The sequence below is a fragment of the Triplophysa rosa genome, unplaced genomic scaffold, assembly GCF_024868665.1.
Source record: "Triplophysa rosa unplaced genomic scaffold, Trosa_1v2 scaffold150_ERROPOS200000, whole genome shotgun sequence".
NCBI classification, from domain to species: domain Eukaryota; kingdom Metazoa; phylum Chordata; class Actinopteri; order Cypriniformes; family Nemacheilidae; genus Triplophysa; species Triplophysa rosa.
In genome coordinates this window covers 114,012-136,662 of record NW_026634154.1, presented here as the reverse complement: position 1 = coordinate 136,662, position 22,651 = coordinate 114,012, and the positions used below count along the sequence as shown (strand labels likewise).

General features: G+C 38.0%; 1 protein-coding gene across 1 annotated transcript in view; it reads left to right on the top strand.

Moving 5' to 3' along the window:
* Window positions 1-641: 641 nt before the first annotated feature.
* tgm1l1 (transglutaminase 1 like 1) overlaps window positions 642-22,651 on the top strand; it is a 32,863-nt gene continuing 10,853 nt past the window's right edge. Inside the window, exons 1-11 of the mRNA XM_057326993.1 lie at window positions 642-751; window positions 6,201-6,484; window positions 6,583-6,774; window positions 9,654-9,905; window positions 14,496-14,614; window positions 14,877-14,984; window positions 15,080-15,257; window positions 16,528-16,666; window positions 17,257-17,449; window positions 17,775-17,928; window positions 20,404-20,688. Coding sequence (XP_057182976.1) covers window positions 6,202-6,484; window positions 6,583-6,774; window positions 9,654-9,905; window positions 14,496-14,614; window positions 14,877-14,984; window positions 15,080-15,257; window positions 16,528-16,666; window positions 17,257-17,449; window positions 17,775-17,928; window positions 20,404-20,688 — 1,903 coding nt within the window. The 5' untranslated portion in view covers window positions 642-751; window position 6,201. The remainder of the gene's footprint in view (window positions 752-6,200; window positions 6,485-6,582; window positions 6,775-9,653; window positions 9,906-14,495; window positions 14,615-14,876; window positions 14,985-15,079; window positions 15,258-16,527; window positions 16,667-17,256; window positions 17,450-17,774; window positions 17,929-20,403; window positions 20,689-22,651) is intronic.

Here is a 22,651-nt window from a genome sequence, read left to right as displayed (position 1 = left end):
AACAAGACATGTAAGCAAAACGAACGAGCACAGGACAGCAAACACAAGGGCATTAAATAGAGAGACTAACAAGGATAATTAACAAGGGACAGGTGTCGGGAATGAAACACTAATGGAAGGCTAAACGAGGAAACGAGAGGGGCGGGGCCAAAGACGAGATCGGAGAGAGCGCATGTTATGTCAGAACCAACAATAACATGCCTCTCTCCACACAAAACATGAGGCTCTGTCATGATTCTGCCACAAGACCAAGAAAGACATGACATGATGAGGCAGAATCATGACATTCTTCACATAGACTTTAAAGTCTGGATTTTAAGAAGTTTCATTTTGATACTGATCTGCTTTTTATTTTGAAAACTGTTTTGCTGTCTTCATCTCATTTTCTTTCAAGCAGTTAAACTTTTCGAGACGATAAATGTTAATTTCATGTTTAAAAGTTATAAACGTTATGTTTGTGTTAAACAGTGCTAGCTATCATGATTTTTGTTATGATTGTCAGTGACATCGTAGAAATGTATTGTTTTTAGTTATCAATAGATTGTTATCAATTTTACAGTTATCAACTGTTATCAATCAGTTACATTTTAAGGGCAGTGACTTGAGCTTCCCCCGGCACTCCCACATGGATGGGCGTTTCCAGAGTCCTTTCAAAAGCTCGAAGTCGGTGTTGATCTGGCTGTGTTAAGACGACTGTTTATTTATTTGAAGAACATTAACAGTGTCCAGTGAAGAAAATCAGCGAACAAAGGTAAGTTGAACAGTTCGATTTACTCGTGCGTTAATGTCACAAAATTGCGTCGCTTGTGTTGTTGCGCAAAAGATGAAAGTGTCACTCACGATCATGGACATTTGAAAGTTTTTGCACGTCTTAATGTCTATTAAGTGAACCTCTACACTGTTACTGTGCGTGTAACTTTTACTTCTGGAAATGTCTGTGTGGCTGTTGTGTATTACATGTAGTACGTGTTAAGGCATATACAGTATTTTAGGCATAGATTTTTGTTCTCGTTCACAAAAGTCACGAAAGTGTTTTTATTAAATGACAACATTTCAAATCGGCTGTCATTTGTTTTAAAGATTGCACATTTACAAAAATGTTTGAAATAAAAACATTTGGGCTCTTTATGGTTGTCAAAGTGGAACATGTCCGAATAAGACAACTTTGTAAAATTCTGTGTGAGAGGAACTTCATACAGTACATCCATTAAAAATGATGCAGTCAGACATTTCTCCATAAAGGTTGGATCTGACAACAGATCGTCTTTCATTTCTTTGGAGATTTGTTATCTGATGAAATGGTATTCAATCGTGTCCAAATGCTGCTAAACATGCATCCATGCATCCATGCATCCAGGATGCTGCTAGGAAGAAACAAAAGTTACATCTCGATATGAACACCGCATGTATGAGTTCCAGATGTATTTGTGTATTGGCTCCAGCTGCGGCCGGCACTGTTTTCACAGGAGAACTAAATGCGACGTTCCACACATAGTTCAGAAACCTCCGAACATCTCACCCGAGACCATCTGAAGCTATTCCCCATGCACCCTTCATATCTTTGCACAGATTCCGATCTTTTTTAAAGTTCCATCTTTTCTCCTACTTTCTCTTTTTAAAGAGTGACACTCTTTTTTTGGCACTGCTGCTCCGAAACGGATTAAATCCGTTTGAGTCGAACAAGGATTCGCTGTTATTCACATACAGTACCAGTGTGATTATCATGTGCTTCTCGTGACTCCGCATCTCTGCGTGAGTTTAGCATCTGTTGAACAGATTCTTAAAGGGAAAGTTCAATCGGAAATGAGAAATCTGTCATCATTTTACTCATGAGTAAAGTAAGTGCAGTCGTTGCTAGAAAATGTGTAATATTGTGCGTGATTTATATGGGTGGCTTTTATGATCATGCCATTTTTGAGCTCGACAGTCTGTGTCATCTTATACTTTCATTATAGAATATCCTCTTCATGATTTCTACTGCAGTGTTCCACAGATGAACAAAAAACCAATGATGTATTGCTGGTTTTTCAGGTGTACCGTTGCTTTAGGATCAGTCTGTTCCCTGTGCTTTATTTCATTGCATTTGTACATTTCATGGTGTTGTGTTAGGAATGTGGTAGGAACCACTCCCTTCAAACTATGAAGCTGACATGGTTGTTGATATGCTAAATGCTTATAAACTGTATGAAAACAGCTCTGAGGGGTTGTTAAAGTTACAGGAAGGGGAGAGACGAGAGTTGCAGGTTAGTCTTATCTGAGGTGCCCATTCCTGCCCTATTGCATTCCAACAATAACAGTCGGGAGTTGACTGCAAATAGATGGACACAAGTGTGAGCCACAGAAGCGCACTCCAAAAATGCAACATAATGTTAACATTTTCAGCAGAAAATGTGAGTGACGCTCACTTGCGCATAACTGGGTGTGGCTGTGTGGTTGCTAGGGTGTTGTTATTTGTGGTTACTTAATAGACCGAGTAAAAGGAGCCCACTACTACAATCCTGTGTCTTATCTTAAAGAGATAGTTCACCCAAAATATAAAAGCTTTCATCATTTACTCACCCTCATGTCATTGTAAACCTGTATGACTTATTCTGCGAAACACAAAAGAAGATATTTTGAAGAATGTCAGCGACGGAACAACACTGACCCTCATTGACTTCCATTGTATGAACAGAAAACCACGAGACATTTCTCAAAATATCTTCTCTTGTGTTATTTGCTAAAAGCAACAGTTGAATGTGCTGTTAAAACAGAGCATGTTGAATCTTGTTCATTACTCAGCACTCAGATGATAAGCTCAGTTATTCTTTGCGATTCAAGGTTTGCATCATGGAAATGATGAAATGGATAAAAGGTGTGTTGACGTCTGGAAGCGTTTCTTCAATCTTGACGTCACATAATGACGACTTGATTTCCAGGAGTTTATTTTGAAGTTTGTTGCCATGTGTTTACACAGAATTTGGGCGTTGTTCACATTCACTTCTTGTATTGTGTATTGTGAAAGGTGTCACAAAACCTGGGCTTGTAGACACACTAATGTTGAAAGCAGCCTAAACAATCTTTATTGTGTAATTTGTGTTTCAATGAAGGTTAAAATTGTAATTTGTGCACACGCTGTTTCTTTAAAATCTGAAGGCCCATAGTAGTGGCATGTAGGACCCGTGCCCCCTCCTCTAATGTGGATATATTTGCCTGGTACTTTCTCTGTCCTTGGCTTTAGACCAGCTGCTGGGTTGTCTTACACCTCATAAGCACGCGGTTACAAAACTGGACACAGATCCATATGACCTCAGGAGATCGGAGGTCACAGTGGACCGTGATTTAGGGTGGCAAGATGTGAGAGAGGTTTGCATGCTGGCATTCCAATCATTTCTATCTGCATTTAAAGGATTTATTTTATTGCTGGTTTGTATTCATGATGTATTGTCGTTTTTGGCAGATAATTTTGGATATGTACGTATCAGAGCTCGAAATTGAGGACAAATCCTAATCCTAACTAATGTAATATGCAGTATGCAATATGATAATTCTTAAAATAATTTGTTACATCTAAAAAATACAAATATTTAAGTAATTAAACAGCAGAAGTAATACAAATTTACATTTAGTCATTTAGCAGACGCTTTTATCCAAATCAACTTACAAATGAGGTAAACTATAAAAGCAATTGGACAACATAAAGACAACAAAAAGCATAAGAAACTGGCCTATAGCCCACCACAGTATACAAAGCAAAGGACAGAAAGAGTTTTTTTTCCTTTTTTAAGGATAGAAAGAGTAGATAAGAAATGGAAGTCAGAACTGATCGGTCAGGTGCTGATGGAAGAGATGTGTTTTCAGACGGTTCTTAAAGATGGCCACAGAATCTGCTGATCTTGTAGCAGCGGGCAGATCATTCCACAAATGTGGAGCCGATCCAGAGAAGGTACGTGAGAGTGATTTTTTCCCTTTTTGGGATGGCACTACGAGACGTCGTTCGTTTGCAGAGCGCAAGGATCTGGCGGGTACATAAGTCTGTATTAGCGAGTGAAGATATGGGGATGCCGAACCAATTCAGTTCCATTTATTTATATAGCGCTTTTCACAATGTGCATTGTTCCAAAGCAGCTTTACAAGAGAAAATAAGAAAAACACAGAAAGGTAAAACACAGCAAAGTGCATGGTGTTTACAGACCAAGCAAAATCATTCTAATAAATAAATGCAGTCTCCCGGTGAGCAAGTCAACACTGCCCTGCTGTGGCGAGGAACCCAAACTCCAATGATGAATAAATGGAGAAAAAAAAACCTCGGGAGAAACCAGTGTCAGCCGGGAGGGCTGATACGTGTCATAGCTGCACTCAGTGACCCCGACCAAAAGCAAACGTCCACGAAGAACAGCCCACCAGCCGCAACCCAGGAAGCCCCACCCGCCGAAACCGTGCAGGTCCAACCGGTCCCATTCCGCGATCGACACCAGACAACAGAGGAACAACCAGTGGTGGTCTTGTAGGCCAAGAGCAGATCCTTGAATTTGATGCGAGCGACTACAGGGAGCCAATGTAACTTAATGAAGAGAGGAGTGACGTGTGCTTAAAATTTTAGTCTAAAATAAAATAAAATAAAAAACATATTATGCAATGGCCGGTATCCGGTTTCAAGGTTGAAAGAATCAACATTTTCTGTGCTAATTCTTCTAAGGTATGAGTTGTGTTTACAAAACAATTTATTAAATCGAGTAATTCAGTGTTTGATGTTTATAATATATGCTACACATTTTGCATATATTTTTTTAAAGAATAATGTAATTTAAAGGCTTTATTTTTACCTGACATCCATGTTCTATATGTTGCTTAAAATTAAAATGGATTGTGCCCAGTTGAAAAGTTGTTGTTTGTACAAGCAGATATTTGAAAATAACACGTTTTAGTGTTGTAATTGCAATATCGCGAAACCATGATATTTTGTGCTCAAGGTTGTCATACCGTCAAAATATCAAACAGGCCCATGCCTTATATATATATATATATATATATATATATTATTCTATTATTAAATATGATTCAATAAACAAATTACAAATTAATATAGTTTAGGTGTATGCCACTAATTGTGGTAATATACGCCGCCAACTCTTGGATGAAACGTCATTTAAAGTCATTAAATGCCTTTTAGAGGAATTAAGTGTCTTTGCTATTTGCCTGCAGGGCTGTAGAGGTCATGACCCGAGTCTCGTGTTTAGGAAACGGAATGATTCATTTTACACAGAGAACTACTTGAACCCAGTTACAGACTGGGCGTTTTCCTGTTGCTATGGGCAACTCAGATGTCGTGTGTTCTCATGACATCACTCTTTAATCCAGTTCTGACACGAGTGATTATTTAATACCTGAATGAAACGGGCCAATGCAGATGTTGTTTGGCTTTATGTTTATACTCTTGTCTTGGCAACCGTAGACTTTATGGCGTACAGTATGGACGCTTCAGTAACTTCTAGAGCAGCATTGCACACATTCTTGTGCAAGCGTGCTGCACTCATTCACCTCTAAACCGTATGCAAAAAATATTGAGCAATCTTGGTTCCTTAGATAGTTTCTTTGCGTAAGCTTTTGGAGTTTTCTGAGCCCTGTGTTGCAGTAATTGTGAGAAAGTCTTGTAAAAACAAAAGAAAGTGAACTGGCTGATATGACCGAGAGAGGAAACACATGGTTTATATCTTCAGTGTTTACTCAGCGTCCCCAGACAAAATGCTTATGCAATAGCAGAACTTTTCTGTTGTTCTTCATTTGGTCTTTTGTCCATCAAAGTACTTCCGACCATTGATCGTGTGCAAATAAAGGCAAAAGTGTGCTTTAATTTCAATCTTAGGCATGTAATTCAATGTAAGGAATGCTCGGAAACAGCATTTTTTAATTTGCAACTCGTCACCAAAAGAGCAATTACTTTAATAGGACTGTGAGAAAAACGGTCTTTTCTTTCCATGGCTGATGAATGTCATGGTTATGTAACATGGGAGAGAATCTCAGACGTGGTGTTCAGAATGGACAACTGGCATACTGCATACTTTAGTGTTTCAAACGGAGTTCACATGCTCAACATGTTTTAAAGTACTTAGTATTTTGATTGGGATTTGTTACTTTTATAAATGCACCATCTTTGAAAGCACTTTAATTCTTTGTTTATACTCATTTTCTAATAAAAGTTTGTTTCTGATTTCTTCCAGTATGCCAGGAGAGAGACTGTCAATCAGAGATAACTCGGCTGTCGGCCGTTTCCACGGTGTTTCTGCGAGCAACGGTCACGTCGTCCCAGAGAAACAATCAGAGGCGAGTGAGAAGAAGGAGAACGGATGTAGCCGTTGGTTACGGAAGGCTTGTCCGTGTTGCTTCCGTCGACAGAGCAGCTCGGATGATGTCACGGGTGAAGTAGACGGCGGGCTTGTGGTTGAAGGAGAGAATGAGAGTCCATCAACACCACTGCCTCTCACTGTCGACACAGATGTGGACGGTAATTAATGTTCATCAGTCTGATGCATATTAAACAAAATATACATCACCAACCATACCAGTCGATTTCTTCTCTTGTGTTTGTCCTTCCACTATCAGACTTGTCTCTGAAGGTGTGTTCTGTGAATCTGCTGAGCCAGAAATCCCAGCAGAACAGGAAAGAGCATCACACGCACAAGTACCACGGCGACCAGCTCATCATCCGCAGAGGCCAGGCCTTCCAGATAGAGCTTGACCTGTCACGACCTTTCAACCCGAACACAGATAAACTTCACCTGGAGCTCAGGACAGGTCAGTATAACGCAGGACTGTTTGATCTTTCTGTGATTTTCTTATGTAGTGATCTACATTTAAGACTAGATCAGTTCATGCCCTATTCTCAGAGGGACGTCTCGGGCTAAGATTTGTTGATAACTTTTAAAATACATATATTTTTAATAATATTCATACATAGACTATATTTCCATATTTCCAACAAAGATATCCTTTCATAAATTGCAAAGTAGCCATTGTGAAACATTCCATGTTGTATATACTGGAGTGTTCGTGAACTAACAAATGAATCTGAATCTTTTTAAATATGAATCTTTTTTTGTGTGTGCCTGTGCAGAAATAATAATCCCACCCTGTGACAACTAACCCCAGTCTCCCCCACACCTATGTTACACCAAAAATAACATATCGCTGTTATTTAAAGTAGTTTCCTCATTTATGTCAACTACACAGCACGAGTATTAGGTTTTAGCTTTGTACTGTTTCTGTTGATGATTAAAAAATGAAAGCTTGCACGAATTATTTCAAGCAGGCCGATTTGAGAGCAGATACTGCCTGGTACTTGCTGATAAAGGCTTGAACACATCTGTGTTCATGAAGTTGCTCTTCTGTGATGCCGCACCCAACGTTACGGCTAACCTCACTCCTGGAGGTCAAGTGAGGGAGTGAGAAAGGAAACAAGGAACGTTCTGAAGCAATACAGACTTCTGCCTATTTAATAAGAATAGGTTCTAAGAACGCTTTGCTAACATTCCCATTAATGCAGCAGTCACACTAGACATTCAGAATGCACATTTCTACACTGGGGAAAAAAAATGTGTAAAAAAACATTTGTTGTTGTTGTTGTTTTTGTTAGTTTAAAGCTGTATTCTACAAAATTGGATTCTGTGATAGCGTTTCATTCAACTGAAAAAGGACACGCCGTGGCATATTGATCTTTTATTGGTCACACATCATCATGTGATACGAATTTGCATGTCAGTTCACCAAACTTGACCTTTGGAATGCAGCTCAATCTGTTTTTTGCCTCTGCTGAAAAAAACAATAGAAACCATCACAGAAATTCTAACGGTCTCCATTAAATACCATGAGCTTTTTCCATTAAACCATTACAGATTTCATTTTTATAGTGTCCCTGCTGAAAAAATCAATAGAACCCCAACAGAAACCATTACAGAAATTCTAATGGTTTACAATAAAATACCATTATGAACCATTAGCTTTTTCCATTAAAACCATTACAAAATGCCTTTTTGTAGTGTGTTTTGGGCATTATTCCAGTAGGATTTAACATCCCACCAATAGAATCCATCACACACCAGTAGACACCATTACAGTTTCCATTTAAACCAATACAAATCCCTTTAAAACCAGTAAAACCATTATAACTTCTTTAATGGTTTCTATTGATTTTTTCAGCAGGGGTGTTTTGGGCAATATTACCCCTGCTGAAAAAAACTATAGAAACCCAATAGAAACCATTACAGAAATTCTATTGGTTTCCATTAAAATACCATTATGAACCAATAGCTGTTTCCGTTAAAACCATTACAAAAAGCATTTTTATAGTGTGTTTTGGGCATTATTTCAGTAGGATTTAACATCCCACCAATAGATTCCATCACACACCAGTAGAACCATTACAGTTTCCATTTAAACCAATACAAATCCCTATAAAACCATTAAAACCATTACAATGTCCTTAATGGTTTCTATGGTTTTTTTCAGCAAGACAACCCTGCTGAAAAAATCAATAGAAATCATTAAAGAAATTATAATGGGTTTAAAGGGATTTGTATTGGTTTTAATGGAAACTGTAATGGTGTCTACTGGTGTGTGATGGATTCTATTGGTGGGATGTTAAATCCTACTGGAATAATGCCCAAAACACACTACAAAAAGGCATTTTGTAATGGTTTTAATGGAAAAAGCTAATGGTTCATAATGGTATTTTATTGTAAACCATTAGAATTTCTGTAATGGTTTCTGTTGGGGTTCTATTGATTTTTTCAGCAGGGCTAACCCCCCTGCTGAAAAAAACAATAGAACCCCAACAGAAACTATTACAGAAATTCTAATGGTTTACAATAAAATACCATTATGAACCATTAGATTTTTCCATTAAAACCATTACAAAACGCCTTTTTGTAGTGTGTTTTGGGCATTATTCCAGTAGGATTTAACATCCCACCAATAGAATCCACCACATACCAGTAGAACCATTACAGTTTCCATTTAAACCAATACAAATCCCTTTAAAACCAATAAAACCATTATAACTTCTTTAATGGTTTCTATTGATTTTTTCAGCAGGCAGGGATTGAATCCATTACATTTTCTATTGGGTTTTCAGCAGGGTTCTATTGTTTTATTTAGCATTGATTGTAACTTGTGTTCCTGGTCAATCACATTCGCATGCGTATGAATGCAAGTCTTTGGAACAAAAAGGCTAGTGTGACCGTGGGATAAGTTATTAAAACGTATTTATGAATATTTTAATATTCATAAATAAAGACGTAAGAATAATGCTTTTATACCATCGTTTTTATATCATTTTTAGAATGTTTAGCAATGACATTTACTGCTGATTGGCTATTAATAAATAAAACAGTTCCTCGCTATAAAGAACAAGGAAATTAAAAGAGGAAGGGCCAGGTTTCTTCATTAAACTCATATGGCCAGAGAATGAGAATGAGATGAGATTTTCCATGTGTAACTGAATCACATTATTCCAGCATTAACCCCTTTTTCGAGACGTTTCAACAGTGGTCGTAATCCTCCCATGTGTATTAATTTACCAGGAATTTCGAATCCTTGAACCGAAATCAGCACATTCTTTAACAAACCAATCCAGCAACTCCCCAAACCATGTGTTTCGTGTTGATTGTGTCATTCAGGTCCTCTTCCCCTGGTGTCAAAGGGCACGCACGTCATCGTACTGTTGGTGGAGGAGCTGCAAGATGAGCGCTGGGAAGCCAAGATTGTGGAGCAGAACGCCACTCGAGTCAAGCTGTCCATCAACTCCTCCGCCACCGCTGTTATCGGAAAGTACAAGCTGAGCATCACAACCCAGTACCTGAAGAGCGGCCAGACGAGCACTCACGACCACGACAAAGATATTTACATGCTCTTCAATCCCTGGTGTGAAGGTGAGAGGTGTTAAGATCCTCTATTCCTATGAGAAGTAAAACTCCGAGATGAGATCTCTTTATCTCCATTATATCTCAGTGACATCAATGAGATTAAAAAGAGAGCAAATGAAAACTATTCCTTAAATCTCAACTGTGTCTCAGATATTTCTCCTAAGAGAAAAATGTCTCTGTCATGAGAGCTTCAGAAGAGATCTCAACAATGTGTCAAACTGATCTCAGATTTGTCAAGTCTGCAATCAAAAGTCAATATTGTTGAAGATCTCAATATGAACTCAAACATTTCACATCAAATTGACCCAAATCCAGATTATTTACTTCTACAATCAGCATTCATTTTACTCTTCCATACTTTTCATGTATTCAAACAATTACAATATCATTTGTCTCTATTTTTATTTCTCCAGAGCAATTTTAGGAGTAACATCTGAGACTAAGGGTGTATTCACACCAAGTGCGCTAGTTCACTTGCTTTGGTCCGGACCAAATGCAATGTTGATTTTTATTGTTTGGTGTGGTTCGCTTTCACACTGCCCTTTTTGCAAGTGAACCAAAATTGTAAACAAAACCACACGTGTGCTAAGGTCATCCATTCATTGGACATTAATTGTCAAGCAGGAAGTGCAAAAATAGGCTGATCATGGAGATCTTTCGTAGTGCAGTTTTTATTTTATCAGCTACTAACGCAATATGCAGAAACTATAATAGCATCCTAAAATGTCTTCTATATGATGCTTTTATTAGGATTTTTATAAGACGAAGATGTGCTGCAAAACTAGGGATGAGTATCATAGATTTTAATGGTAGGCCTATTACAAATACTGCTTATCGGTGTACTTATCAGTTCTTTTTCATATTTTTATCCAAATAAGGAAACCAAAACAAAGACATTAAGAATAAAACGTACACTGCTTTATTTTTTTAAATGTAAAATAAATTGTCTTTAGCTTGGACCAGCAGCGTTAAAAGAAATGGGTTGGTTCAATATAGCTGCTACTTTAACAAAAGTAAAAAAATGTAAATGGGTTACTGAATTTTACTGGACATATGCATGTTTATTTTATTAGAATAAGATTCAGGATTACTTAAATTCTCAATTTAATAAAATATTGTATATTTGGCTGTATTCATTTGTATTATTATTTAAAAAACGAGTACAAAATGAATTAAATGTGTCACGTCATGTAATCCAAATGAAATTAGCAAACAAGAGGTATTCCAGCTCATTTATTTAAATTAAATTAATTAAGACCTAATTTTTTACGTTTTTATTTAGTCAAAATTTCACAGCGCATATTGATAATTAAACGAAACACAACTGAGACCTCAATCAAATCTCCTGAGCGATGAAACAGAAACGTTTTGCTCTGGGATTTTTTGGCTTTAGTGTGTGAATTTGTGGCTCATAGTCCCAAATAAAGTTGGTTGTGCTTTTTAAAAATCGTCCAATAGCAGAAGAGACATCAAAGCACATTTATATATTTAGCCTAAAATATTGCACAGTCAACTGTTAAAACAATATATCATGAAGGTACAAGATTCCTCCTGTGGTTTAGTGACTTACCTCATCACAGCAGGACTGAACACGCTCTGAAATTTATTTGTGTTTAAGAACAGAAGGTTGAATGAAGCATAATGGCTTTACTTTAGCTACCATATCACCATCTTAGCGCTTCAATGAGATTTCCACAAGTTTTATAGTTCTAAAGCACGGTTGGGCGCTTTTCATGTGTTTTTTTGAGTTTGATACAGTATGATATGCAAGTATAACTTTCACAAAATGTTTTTCTGAGTAGAAAAAGCAACAGGCTGCCTAGAACATTGTTTATAGCTGACTTATTTCTATTGCCGAAGAGAAAGTGTGGAGAACAATTATGTTTTTTAGTGCAAACAACCTTCCCTAACAAATAAGTATACTTCAGGGTCACTTTGCTTCAGGTATACTTAAACAAAATACTATATTTAGTTAGGGGTGTAACGGTACGCGTATTTGTACCGAACCCTCACGAGCTGTCACGGGGAAAGGTCCAAATGAAGTCATCATTCCTATGCCCTACTCCAAGAGCCCTTGGAGTTTAGACTTTGGATTGAACAGGACAGGGTTTCCCGAAACCTTCTTAACGCTTCGTCCTTCTTAAGTTATACCTTAAGAGTGGTAGCAATATATTCTCAAGAACGACGTAGTGATACAAAGGTTTCGGGAAACCCAGCCCAGGGCGTTTGCCTGCCATTATATATACATTTGGAATGCACTTGGCAAAGGGAGCGACGTAATTTCCTCATTATCATCAGTTGGCATGTTCCCGTGACAACGCAGCAGATGTCACTGTTTAATGGCATAACTTAAGCATAAAACTGTTTGCAAATAAACATACATTTTATATTTTAAAAAGTTTTATATATATTAGTGTTTATATATTACATAGCATATTTTCACAACTTTTTAAAATATAAAATGTACGTTTAGTTGCAAACAGTTATGTTTTATGCTTAAATTATGCCATTAAAACAGCAACATCTGCTGACGGACACCATGCTGCATTGTCACGGGAACATGCCATCTGAAGATAATGAAGAAATTATGTCGCTCCCTTTGCCAAGTGCATTCCAAACGTCTATATAATGGCAGGCAAATGTCCTGTTCACTCCAAAGTCTAAACTCCAAGGACTCTGCCCTTTGAAGGGAGTAGGGCATATAGGAATGATGACTATAGTTGGAATGTTACCCGTGACGGTTCGGTACGAATACACGTACAGTTACACCCCTAATATTTATACTTATACTAATATCAATATACTAGTAGTATACTTGTAAGTGTACAAAAAATTGACACACTTTCTAAGTTTAAAAAAGTTTTTAGTATAGTAGTCAACTTTGAGTACACAACTAGTTTACAACTACCGTGCGTTTTTCATTTGGACTGCATGTGAACTGATAGTTTACTAGTTTCATGCTGCACATTTTTAGTTAATGAAAGTACACTTTGAAGTATACTCTCAGTATAGTGTAAGTAGTGAAAAAATGTATTTAATGGGCTCGAGTAAACACAAATAGAAGCCAAATATACTCTGAATGCTTCATATCGAGTATATCGTCATATTGAGTGTAAGCCAAATATATTTTAAATATTCTTCAATTAAACTTCAACTCTTTCAATAGAAGTAAAGTATACTGTAATGTAATTTTAAGTCAATTTCTGAGAAGCACATGAAAAGAAGATTAAAAAGTCTACTTCCTTAAGTTCGGTTGTATAGAAGTATACTAGTAGCCACTTGAGATTTTGTAAGGGAGAATTTGAAAACAGAGAATATAATTCCGCAGAAGTGTTACTATAAAGACTCCCAGAACGTATTATATTTACATATAATAAAATTGAATTTATCGTTTCAGTCATGCTTTGCAGGAATAAAAGGCAGATAACTTTGTTTTAATGTCCATTCTGTGTTGAAAGAATCTGTTTTAGTATGCTAGTTTGCAGATTTTTCTCATGGGTGGTTCATTATTTACAGTCTGTTCATTCCTTCCTGTGCTGGATGCCAGGGGTGTTTAGTAAGGAAAGAGAGATCTGCCAAATCTTCTGCTCGTAACACACTAATCTCTTGCTTTTCTATTGAACTCTCTCTCTCTCTCCCTCCCTCCCTCCCTCTCTGTCTGTTTTCTGTCCTGTGAGTTTTGCTTCTGTCTCTCTGTCTCTCGCTCTTACATCAACCCACCCCTCATATATCATGCCCTTCCTCTCTCTCACTCTCACTCTTGCCCTTTCTCACCCCGACTCCCTCTTTTTCTGGCCCCTTCCTGTAATTCTTTTCTCCTTTTTTTCAGCTCATGTCTGTTTTCATAGGCTCCCTGTGCCACTCTGTACTTCTGCTGAAAGCTGCTGGTTCACTCCTGTTCTACGCGTTCAGCTCTGTTACTTGAAAATGAAAAATGAATGCTTGTGTTGCTATTCGAGCTTTCAGATGTTTGACATTTCAGGAATAAGTACTACCTTTTTCACAATAGTTAGGGAATATTGTATACTGTCTAATATGTCTATGGACATACAGTACTGTACTACAACAGAGTAACAGAGCGGAAGGAATCCTGAGGACGGGAAGAAAAAACAACAAAAACAATATTCCCAAGAGTCTGTTTTGTTGAAAGCATTAAAAACTGAATTGGAAAACACAGAAACATCTGGAAAGATGTGTAATACATTGCCAGCAGTTTGTTTTGACCGTAAGGCATATATGATGGAAAATGACAATGAGACTGACTCTATTTCTAAACAACTATTTTCACAATAATTTGATCTTCACGCCTCTTTCCATCACAGCATGTCTGAGTCACCACTTCATTCATTCTGTAGTCGATCAGCCTTCGCTCTTCCCTATTTTATTTCCGACTCTTTATCATCACTTTATCTCCATTTCCTGTCCCCACGCACGCTCCCTCCCTCTTTGTCCGATAGTCACACCCGTGTGTGGAAACAGAGTACGTTCAGGAAGCACAGGTCTCATGATGATGCTGTCATACATTAAAATGACTCGAGTGTGTCCAACCAAATCAAAGTCTGCATATTCTCACAATGTCTCTCTCTCTCCTCTCAGAGGACACAGTTTACATGGAGAGTGAGAAGGAATTGAAAGAATACGTTTCAAATGACACTGGAAGAATTTACTACGGCACTGAGTTGCAGATCGGAGCTCGGACGTGGAACTTCGGGCAGGTGCGGAGATGAGAAACACACAAAGCATTTTTTAATCTGTGTTATACTGAAGCGGCCTCGTCATTTTTACTTGGAAAGCAATTTTAGATCTGATTGGTCACATGGGTTCTGGTGGACGGTTGTTGTTGAGATGAAGCTAGAACATGCACCAGATTAACTGGCTGTATTGCGGTCTCTCCAAATCCAAAATTTCCTCCCATGTGGTCGTTGAAAACCATTGAGATTTACATCACACCATATCAAATCTCTTTCTCTTTTTTAGTTTGATGAAGGCATTCTGGAGGCCTGTCTGTATGTGCTGGAGAACAGCGAGGTTCCTCCATCAGGCAGAGGAGATCCCATCAATGTGGTCCGAGTCATCTCCGCCATGGTAAATTTGAGATGTTTTCCTCACCCGGAATGCATGAATCCAGCTTTGACTTGAGAAACCGTTAGAAAACCAGCCATTTTCTTTCTCGGTTCTAGATTAACTCTCCGGACGATCGCGGCGTTCTGGAGGGAAACTGGTCTGGGAATTACGCGGGTGGGACTCCTCCCACCGCTTGGAGTGGCAGTGTGGATATTCTCAGGAGATACCACAAAGAAGGAGGAACGCCTGTCAAATACGGGCAGTGTTGGGTGTTCTCCGGGGTCACGACGACAGGTGTGTGTGTCGAAGAGTTTATTTACAGAGCTAATACAGTAAAGATGGACCTTGATAAACACAATTCAGGATTCAGAATAGGTCAAACATCTGATGGATTAAAACAAGACTGGTCAATGTTTCATTTAGGGTTAACGCTAAACCAACATGCAACCATTCTTCAGCGTTTGGACGACTATCTTGGATCTATACTTTCGATTCTGTATCTCTGTTGGTCGAAGAATATCATGGCTTTGATTCTTATGAAACACACACGCTGAGAAAATGTATAACTTGAATGCATAATAAATAGTTTTGGATAAAAGCGTTTGCCGAATGCATAAATGTGTTCAACAGGGTTCAGTGATTTTATAAAACAGGCTATCGTGGGTTTGTGTGAATCCACCAGATGAGAAACCACATGCCTAATTTACAAACCGATCTTGCAGACAAAACAATAGTGAGAATCTCAGGAGTCTGGCTGGTGTCACGCGTCTGAAGGGTTTCGGCTTTATTTTTAACAGCGGTCAGAATGCTCTGCTGTGATATTCATAGCTGATCTCCGCAAACAGACCCTTCAGTTTAAAATACTCTTGTTTGCATTCTGTTCATTCCACACAGAGACGTGAATAGACACACAAAGCGTCCTGTATTCTCTAATCTAGCTTCACCATCAGTTGCTTTATTAGAGATTCTTCTATTGAATTGATGTTTATCTTATATCTACATTTTATAACCTGTATGTTTATGCATTTAAAGGTCCTGTGTGGAATTTTTTGGAGGATCTATAAACAGAAATGCAATATCATACACATACTGTAACTATGTCGTCAGAGGTGTATAAACACCTTACTTAATGAAGCGTTGTGTTTTTATTACCTTAGAATGTGCTATTTCTATCTACATACACCACGGGTCCCCTTACATGGAATTCACTATGTTGTTTCTATCTACAGTAGTCCGAAACGGACAAACTGATCTACAGAACGCGTTTCGTAAATAGGTTATCTCCTTCGGCAAAGAAGCGAAAACGCGACGACATCTTAGTCCTCTCTCAGCCGCCGTAGTGCTTTGAAAGGGAGGGGTGAAGTGAGCCGTTGGTTGCAATTCGCAACCTCACCACTAGATGCTGCTAAAAACACTGGACCTTTAATATCTAATACAATGCGTTCGAGGTATACATTTTATTAGGACGATATGGAATGTGTGTCCTGTTAGCTTTATAGTTTTCTGGTTTACTAAATCTGCATGAAAATGAATCTCCCTCTCTCTCTCTCTCTCTCATCCCCAGTACTGAGATGTTTAGGTATTCCTACGCGTTCCGTTACAAATTTCCAGTCTGCCCATGATACAGACGTCTCCTTGACAACGGATGTATATTTCGATGAGAATATGGAACCCATCGATCTCCTCAACTCTGACTCTGTGTGGTGTGTATTAGAAACTAAATGATTTTTTTTTAAATATGTTTCCGTAAGCAGGATAAAAGGGATAATGGCATCATGAGTGTGAAGTATTCTAAATGAGAAAGAATACAGAATACATTTGAAAAGATTTCAGTCCATTCAAAAACAAATTACACACAACAAGTCACTAGAACTTTTTGAGCCAATCTTATTTATTTATTTAATTGTCTTTTTTCCTTAAAGTTTTACTTGTATTAAAGAAATAATGCCCTCGTCTAATGTTTAAAAGACTGAAGTCATGTCAGTGACAGAAAAAGGTGTTTTATCCAACATAGGGGTGGTCTGTTCTTCATGCCGATGCTATGTTAAGGTTCATATAATCAATAAACCTCTCCCCTTTTTATCAGACACTTTGTACCAAAATAAATGAATCATGAGTGACACGTCTGCAAATAAAATACTTCAACAATGACATCAGTAACCTGCAGCATTTGCTTTTGCATGAGGATCATTGTTCCGAAGCACACTAAAAATGACTTCTTGTATGATCCGAACAACCTTTCCGAAGGTTGCTGCTTTAACACGCCCCTCTTCCTGACTCTGTCATTTTATAGGAATTTCCATGTTTGGAATGACTGCTGGATGGCCCGTCCGGATTTGCCCGCCGGTATGGGCGGTTGGCAGGCTGTGGATTCCACACCTCAGGAAACCAGTCAGGGAACGTATCGCTGCGGCCCGGTGTCGCTCGCCGCTGTGCGCTCCGGACAGGTCTATCTCAAATACGACGCACCTTTCGTCTTCGCTGAGGTGAGTCCATGCCAACCTTAAGCAAGTGTATTCAATTCGGTTTTAAAAAGCAAAACAATTCACTCCTTGTTAGGGCTGTCCTGTGGATTTGTGGGGTCCGTGGGTTCCAAGATCATAAAAGGGGCCCCGACATGAAAGAGATTTGTGGTTTGTTTCCTGTGAAAGAAAGATATAAATCAGATTCTCTTTCTCATATGGGCCTGTTGGAAGCCTTTAGTGGCTTTATTCCTAAAGGACGGGCCCCTGTAGTTTTTTACACCCTTTCTTTGTTTGATAGCTCCATTTAAAATGGCATTTCTGAGCTCTAAGTGCTTTTCTGATGCAGGTGAACAGCGATAAGATCTACTGGCAGAGGAACCTTGACGGCACCTTCGGTCAGATCCACATCGAGAAGAAAGCGGTGGGTCATTGCATCAGCACCAAGGCTGTGGGTTCGGATGAGCGAGCAGACATCACCCATGTTTACAAGCACCCTGAGGGTGAGAATGACATTCACACATTTTAAAGCATTTCAAACGTATTTTCTTAAGCACATTAATGTCTCAACCTGCCTGAAAGATGAGAAATATAGACTAGATACTCAACGGTGGCACAATTTTACAAATGTCAATTTGAATAGTATTGTAGTACAGTATTCAGTATCATGAGAATCCTCAAAACATTTTCACAGGAACTTACATGTTCAACTTCACCTAGTATAATAATGATATTATGTATTTTATTATATATTTTAATATTTTTTATATTGCACAGTCAGTAATGTCGGTGTTGAGTGAAAACCAAAAGTATTGTCAAAGTTGATATTGTGGTTTTATACAGTGTATGGTCAGACACTTGCTTGTGTCATTATATTACACAGTGTAAACAAATTTTGTTTCGCCCGACCTTTTTATAGTTTTTGTACAATTCTGTGGTGTTAATTATTGTGGTAATATTTCTTTTCATGTCGCATCAGTGTTTTAGTGTATATTTAGTATATTTAAAATTTTGAGCTTATATCGTAAATGTTGATATATTGGTAAATTGCAAATAAGCAAAAACTGTTTTCACATATTTAAAAAATTATTTTCCAATTGTCATTGTCAGAAAATTCTATACATTTTTGTAGCAAAGGGAAGGTGGGATAAAGCGATGATGAGTGACTGCGTCTGAAATTTTATTCGTGAGGAAAAACAAAAACGATCAAATGAAGAGTTTGGTTCCAAAACACTATAAATCCATTTGGATTAATTTAAGTAAAAATGTGTTTTCTTTACAAAGAAAGTGGCAAGATGAAAACCACTATTTTCTGTTTCAAAGTTTCACATAGCATCTTTAGGTTCTAGTAACAAAAAAAATCAAATCCAGATTTTAATTTTAAAAGATTTATTATAAAAACTGATCGTTTTTCCCCCAAAATGCAATACATCCATGACATTTTTTTTCCAAAATGCAAGTTATTTTTCATATTGAAACATGTTGAAAATACACAACAAAGTGAGTTGATCCACATACAGCCTCTGAACTCAATACAATACTAATCTTACATACAGGCACTGGACTAAAAACACATTCAATCATGAATTCAACGTGTCCTCTTTGTAATGCTACAAATTACTGCCTCATCTTCTTAATCTCCTCACGTAAATGATTAGATTTCGATGGTTTACGTTTCTTCCCCACCGCAGAAACCAGCACAGGTTCATCAATGCCGTCAAAATTATTCATTTTTGTGTTTGTTTGTTGAACACAAAGTACAAAGTAGATCACGGAAACTAAGCGCCGACCGTATTCAGAGCGCCGCCATTACTGTTTACAGTGCGTGGAATGGTGCGCTGTGATTGGTTGAGCGGATATATCGCATTCTGCTGACAGAACAACACGGCGGATATCACATTTTGCGTAAAATTAAAAAGTGACTTTTCAATACCGACCTGATACAATACTGATTTAGGCCGAAACTCATTTTTTTAAAATGGCGTTTATCGCGTTTTGGAACCAAACTCTTCAAATGTACACTTCTGAAAGTGTTGACTCATTTGTTATGTTAAACTGTTGTTTTGTGCTCCGTGTTATGCCCGTACCTTGTCATTTCTACGTAACGTTACGAGTAATAATACCGAAATGTATAAATGTGTGAAAACACAACTTTTAATTATTAAACACACATTGTTATTGGGTTATCAGCATTTTGACAAAATCAAGCTTTATTGAATTTCCAAAAGTTTTGACCAGCGAATGTGTTCTGTCACTAGAATGGAAGTGAATAACATTTTATTTTCATCAGTTTACAGGTTATAAAGTTCATTGTGCGTTCAGATTTTTCTGTCATTTGGGAGAAATCTCATGTCATAAAAGATGAAAGGTTTGATAGACAGTTTGAAGATCCAATTAGTCACAAGCTCTTTTTTATTACTCTTTTCTTTGGTCAAATAATTGTACAACACAGACAGATGTGAGGGGTGACTAACAGTAATGACTTTTTTTATTATACGTTTGTGGTTCATGGTTGTTGTTGTTTTGTAAATGAGAAATTTACATTCACTAGTGTAACATTCTTGTTCTCGGTAATAGTTACAAAAGCAATTTACAATGGAGTGCACAGATTACATTGCAATCCAATGTCAGAGATACACAAGAATTCAGTCTGTGTTAATGGCTTAACGTTCTGCCCGAAGCACTCGACTAACCAGAATACTTCACCAGGCCTATTATTATCATTGCTTCTGGGCGGTAGCTTAAAATTCCACCTATTTTGTTTGCTCACACGTTGCACTTTTATAGCCGATGACATAATGGAGTTCTCGGTTATGATGTTTTGCCAAAAAAAAAAAGACGAGTGAGACAATTACATTCAGTTTAGGGCTATAACATTTGTAAACACGCCGAAAGATTCCATTTTATAATTTCCACCTATGATAATCCAAAATGAAAGAGGTCTCCTTTGTAATTCCCATGGTTTTTGATCTCATCAGGCTCGGAGGAGGAGCGTATCGCCGTGGAGACCGCCTGTCGCTATGGCAGCAAACCGGATGTGTACTCCAGTCCCGCCGCTGAAGACGTGCGTGTGGAGGTGAGGATGGTGGGAGATGGTCCACGCATGGGAGGAGACGCCCACCTGAATATTGTAGTGCAGAACCTGAGCTCTCAGCCCCGCAGAGCCAACCTCCACAGCCAGGTGGCGGTCATGTACTACACCGGTGTTTTGAAGGAAACTGTGAAGAAGGACAAACTACCTGTGGAGCTCATGCCTTATGAAGGTCAGTATGGGCCTTTGACTGCTTCTGTAGGGGAACATACGTGCCATTTTTCCTGGTTTTCAGGTGCGTCCTCTGGAGGTCGCATTGTCGACTGCGAGGTTCTCACAATGTCATTTCAGTTAAAAAAACAAAATAAAATTAACATTTATTTCTCTTAAGACGTATAATCACTGTCGTTTCATTCTTAACTTGAAATATAACGGTTGCTTTTTCAAAATAAAACCTGAAAAAATAATGCTCGATGACGTATGCGGTGGACAAATGCGACCATACTGTACAGTACAGTATACTATACTGTAATTGTACTATGCTTAGTACACAAAATGTTTATGTATAAAATATGTGCTTTATTTCCCAAAATGTGCAAATCCAACAGTGCAGTACTGTATCCCACAATGCAATGCGCTCAACCTCACCTAAAAAAGATTTGTGTAACACATAAACTGGAAGTAGTATCAAGCATTTTTATGAAAGCCAAAATGTGGATGTCTACAAATAACTATTATTTTTTATATGATAAAAACTTGAAACGTATCAAGTGACTGTATTTTTTTGTTGTTGTTGTTATTGCAAACTAGTGTTCAGAAGATGATTTCTATGGAAGCATATGTGTTGCAAAATTCAATTTGCAATGTAATATGCAAAATGGAAATGCAATATGCAAAATGGAAATGCAATATTCAAAATGGCAATGTATTTCTGTATTTAAATTTACATTTTCCATTACTCACATGTGCAAAGTTTGGTGCAGAATGAAAATGAAAATGAAATTATATTATTTACATTTGCCATTTCCAACAGCAGTCTTAATATGTAAAGTGCATACTTTTTAACGCTTTATAAGTAGCTAAATTGAAATGAAAATGTATAACCCAAATTGATTTGATATGTGTAACATGTTCAAGCAAAAATAGTAGCAAAATGATCATTTAAATGTTATTTGTCCTAAATGCATTTAGACTAACAGTTAGGACACTTACGATTGCATTTTCATCATGACGCCGTGGGATGTTTGTAGCAAAATTCAGTGCGTCTTTGAAAATGCATTCCGAGCTGACCACGCCCACCCTCAGTCAATCACTGCGTCAAGGCGGGGATTGGCGGAAGCGTGTTACGTTTAGATCGTTCGAAACATGGCGGCTGGAGATCTGCTAAGATCGTTGAATTCACTGGCAGATGAAGTGGAGCGTGAACAGAGAAATAGTGGTGTTTCAGAAGAGTTTTACGTGTATGTAGGTGACAGAACTAAATCAATATTGGAGCGTCTTGCAGAATTGTCGGCCTTAACTGGCCTCGACACTCGTTTCGCTGCTGAACCCTTGAAGGTGGTGGAAGAGCGATTATCTTCTTCTCTGCCGAGGGGAGTGGGACGACCGGCCGTGGAGATCCCCGACGAGGCCATAGAGGGGTATCTTATGACTGCGGTCAAGCCAGCCGCGGTTTGAAAATACACGGTCAAGCCAGCCGCTGTTTAGGTTCAGATGCGCGCTTATTGAGTGGTTTACGGTACATTACGGAAACACCGCTTGTAAAGCTTTATTTAAATGTAGATGATCCGCGTCTCTTGTCAATAACATATTTCTTGTTTTACGTTTAGAATATCTCGTTTTTGTCGTAATTTATGCAGGTTTTTTTCTCCGAATGTTTGCATTATGATTGCTGTAACGTTATATTGTGAAACCAATGTCTCTGTCTGTATCTTAAATATGTATTATTTTAATGCCTTCTAGACCTTTGTCCTGCAAATAAAATTGTTTATGCAGTTTGCAATTACAGTACCCATGGATTTGAACAGATTTAATTACAGTATGTTTTTTGAAAGCATTTTGTTTGAAAAATATTATTCCAATATAATTGACTATACAAACATTATTTCTCATAAGTAGAAAAAACTGATGGTGGGTTTCTATAGGGGCCATCCCACACTATATGCACACCATATATGGACTTATTTTACTGTAGC